The 2,325-nt window shown below is 39.9% G+C and overlaps 1 protein-coding gene across 8 annotated transcripts in view; it reads right to left on the reverse strand.

The window, feature by feature from the left end:
* The window catches only part of EPHA5 (EPH receptor A5), a 179,982-nt gene extending 177,978 nt beyond the window's left edge, over window positions 1-2,004 (reverse strand). For all 8 annotated transcript variants that reach the window (XM_031066389.1, XM_031066388.1, XM_031066387.1 and 5 more), the window contains exon 1: window positions 1,920-2,004. In XM_031066389.1, the coding sequence (XP_030922249.1) occupies window positions 1,920-1,958 (39 nt within the window). In that variant the 5' untranslated portion in view covers window positions 1,959-2,004. The remainder of the gene's footprint in view (window positions 1-1,919) is intronic.
* Window positions 2,005-2,325: the final 321 nt, after the last annotated feature.

Below are 2,325 nucleotides of genomic sequence, written 5' to 3' on the forward strand. Positions count from 1 at the left end.
AAATATACAAAGGTTTCCCTAAATAAAGAAAAGATACAACTGTGGCTTATGTATTGGATAGTTAGTTTTTGATTTACTCATCTATACATACAGACTCAGAAGTATTCTGAATTTCTCAGCCCTGTTTTTCTATGGATATTCTTTTAGTGGCATTGGGATATACCAGAACTGGGCTTTATACCACAGGAAAAATACCAGATTATGTTTAAAAAGTTTAAAAACAAATAAAACCATCCTTTAAGAACTGGATATTGGGATCCTTATGGTGCACCATGGCACCAAAATATTGCTCTGCCAGTATATCTGGCACGGGCCATTCTGATGGCCACACAAGCAAGCGGAGTGAATTTTATTCTCAGCTTTAAATCAATAGATTAAAAAAAAAAAGGTTATAGACTAACCCTAACAGGATTAGATCTTGGAATGAATTGAAAATAAAATCAGATCCCTGTGCAGCTTTCACATCCCTGCTGTAACCAGTGCCTGTAAACATGCAGCTTGTCCAAGTGAGGCTGCCATTTCCACAACCTTTCATCCACACAGAATATATGGAAAGCCAGAGTTTAATTTACTGTCTAATATATATTTTTTTTCCAAGGTTGGCTGAATTTTATATAAACACCATCTATATAACAATTGAACTGGAGTCCAAGACAATTATGCAGTCTGTTTCATCTGGTGACTAAAACTCTGGAATAACACATTCCTGAGACTTGCTCTGTTGGAGGGCTCAGTCATGCAGCATTTCTAACTTAGGATGCTTTCTCACCTCACACAGTGCTCATGGCTTTCAGGAACTGACAGGAATACCCAGCATGGTGCAGAAATCAACCTTTCAAGACTGAACCAAATCTCTGTCACAGTACAGCATTGCAGACGCCCCAAACCAAAGACCAAAAAGCACAGCCAAGACTGCTTGTGTGATGCAGGCAGGTCAAGCAGATACACTGGAGGGTATTAATGCATCTGAACTCCACCATTTACTTCAAGTATAAAATTAGGCCAGGTTCTTTCAGCTACAGAATCACAAGAATGGGTCAGGTCAGAAAGCACTACAGTGGGTCATCTGGTCCCTCCTCCCTACTCAAGCAGAGCCACCCCAGAGCACATGGCACAAGATTGTGTTCAGAGAGTTCTTGAGTATCTTCAGCGAGGGAGACTCCAAAACCTCTCTGGACAACCTGTTACTCACACAATAACCCATGATCACCCACACAATAACCAAGTTCTTCCTCATGTTCAGGTGAAGCTTCCTGTGCATCAGTTTCTGCCCTTTGCCTCTTGTCCTGTTGCTTGGCACCACTGAATGGAGCCTGGCTCCATCCTCTTGGCACCCTCCCTTCACTCACAGACATTGTTGTTTCAGTTGTCTCTTCTTGAAGCTGAACAGTTCTTAATACAGGAAATGGTAAGGGACAGAGGCTCTTCAAGGTACTTAGAACTCAGCTCCTGTTTCAGTGTTATCAGGTCCCAGAACTTTACCATGAATCTGAGATATATTTGTGAACAGCCTTGTTCATTTAAAGCTAAAAATGATCTTCCAGATCTTGCTTTTCAGAAGCTAACGTCCAAAAAATTGTTTTCCACATTTACCGCAATGGCTCAAGAAAAAACCCAAGAATTTATAATTTAAGAGAAATTTAAACAACCTCATGGATTTTCTTGGTGAGGGGGAAGGAGTGAGGAGGCTGACCCATGATTATTTTTTTAATACTTGTGGTTGGCTCTGCTGCATAAATAAATCAATTCCCTAGCCATACAGCTCCATTTCTTCAGTCACAGCTTGTTGTTTTATTTATTTTTTCCCTCCATTGCCGACAAATCACTCTAGAGAGTTTTTAAACCCAGTAGTCTACTTTCCGAATGGAAACAGTTAGTATAATCTGGGAGAGAGAAAGCAAACAACAGTAGAGACTTACCCCATTTTTTGGGTAGGCTATCCATCCTAGGTCCCCCATTACTGTACGTGAGTCCAGTAAATTCACTGAAAATAAAAGAAAAAAACTGTTAGAGAACACAGATGAATTACAAACTTCAGCAGATATTTCAAGCTATGGATGGTTCTGGTAAACAGATTGTTTATAATTAACCAAGGAAGTTGGATTTCTGTAAAGCAAATAACAATGCAATAACTCCTCTAACAATGAGATCATACAATGAAAACAATTCTCTCTATCCATTAGCTTATTCCTTTGAGATCTGCCACAGAAACCAAGTTGCAAATACACTGAACTTCTGCAAAATCCAGATCCTGCACATTCTTAGGACCTTGACCTGCCAGGGGAATAAGTACCTCATGCACACTGTGTGTTAATGTGTATATGT

The sequence above is a fragment of the Geospiza fortis genome, unplaced genomic scaffold (genome assembly GCF_000277835.1).
Source record: "Geospiza fortis unplaced genomic scaffold, GeoFor_1.0 scaffold11, whole genome shotgun sequence".
NCBI classification, from domain to species: Eukaryota; Metazoa; Chordata; class Aves; order Passeriformes; family Thraupidae; genus Geospiza; species Geospiza fortis.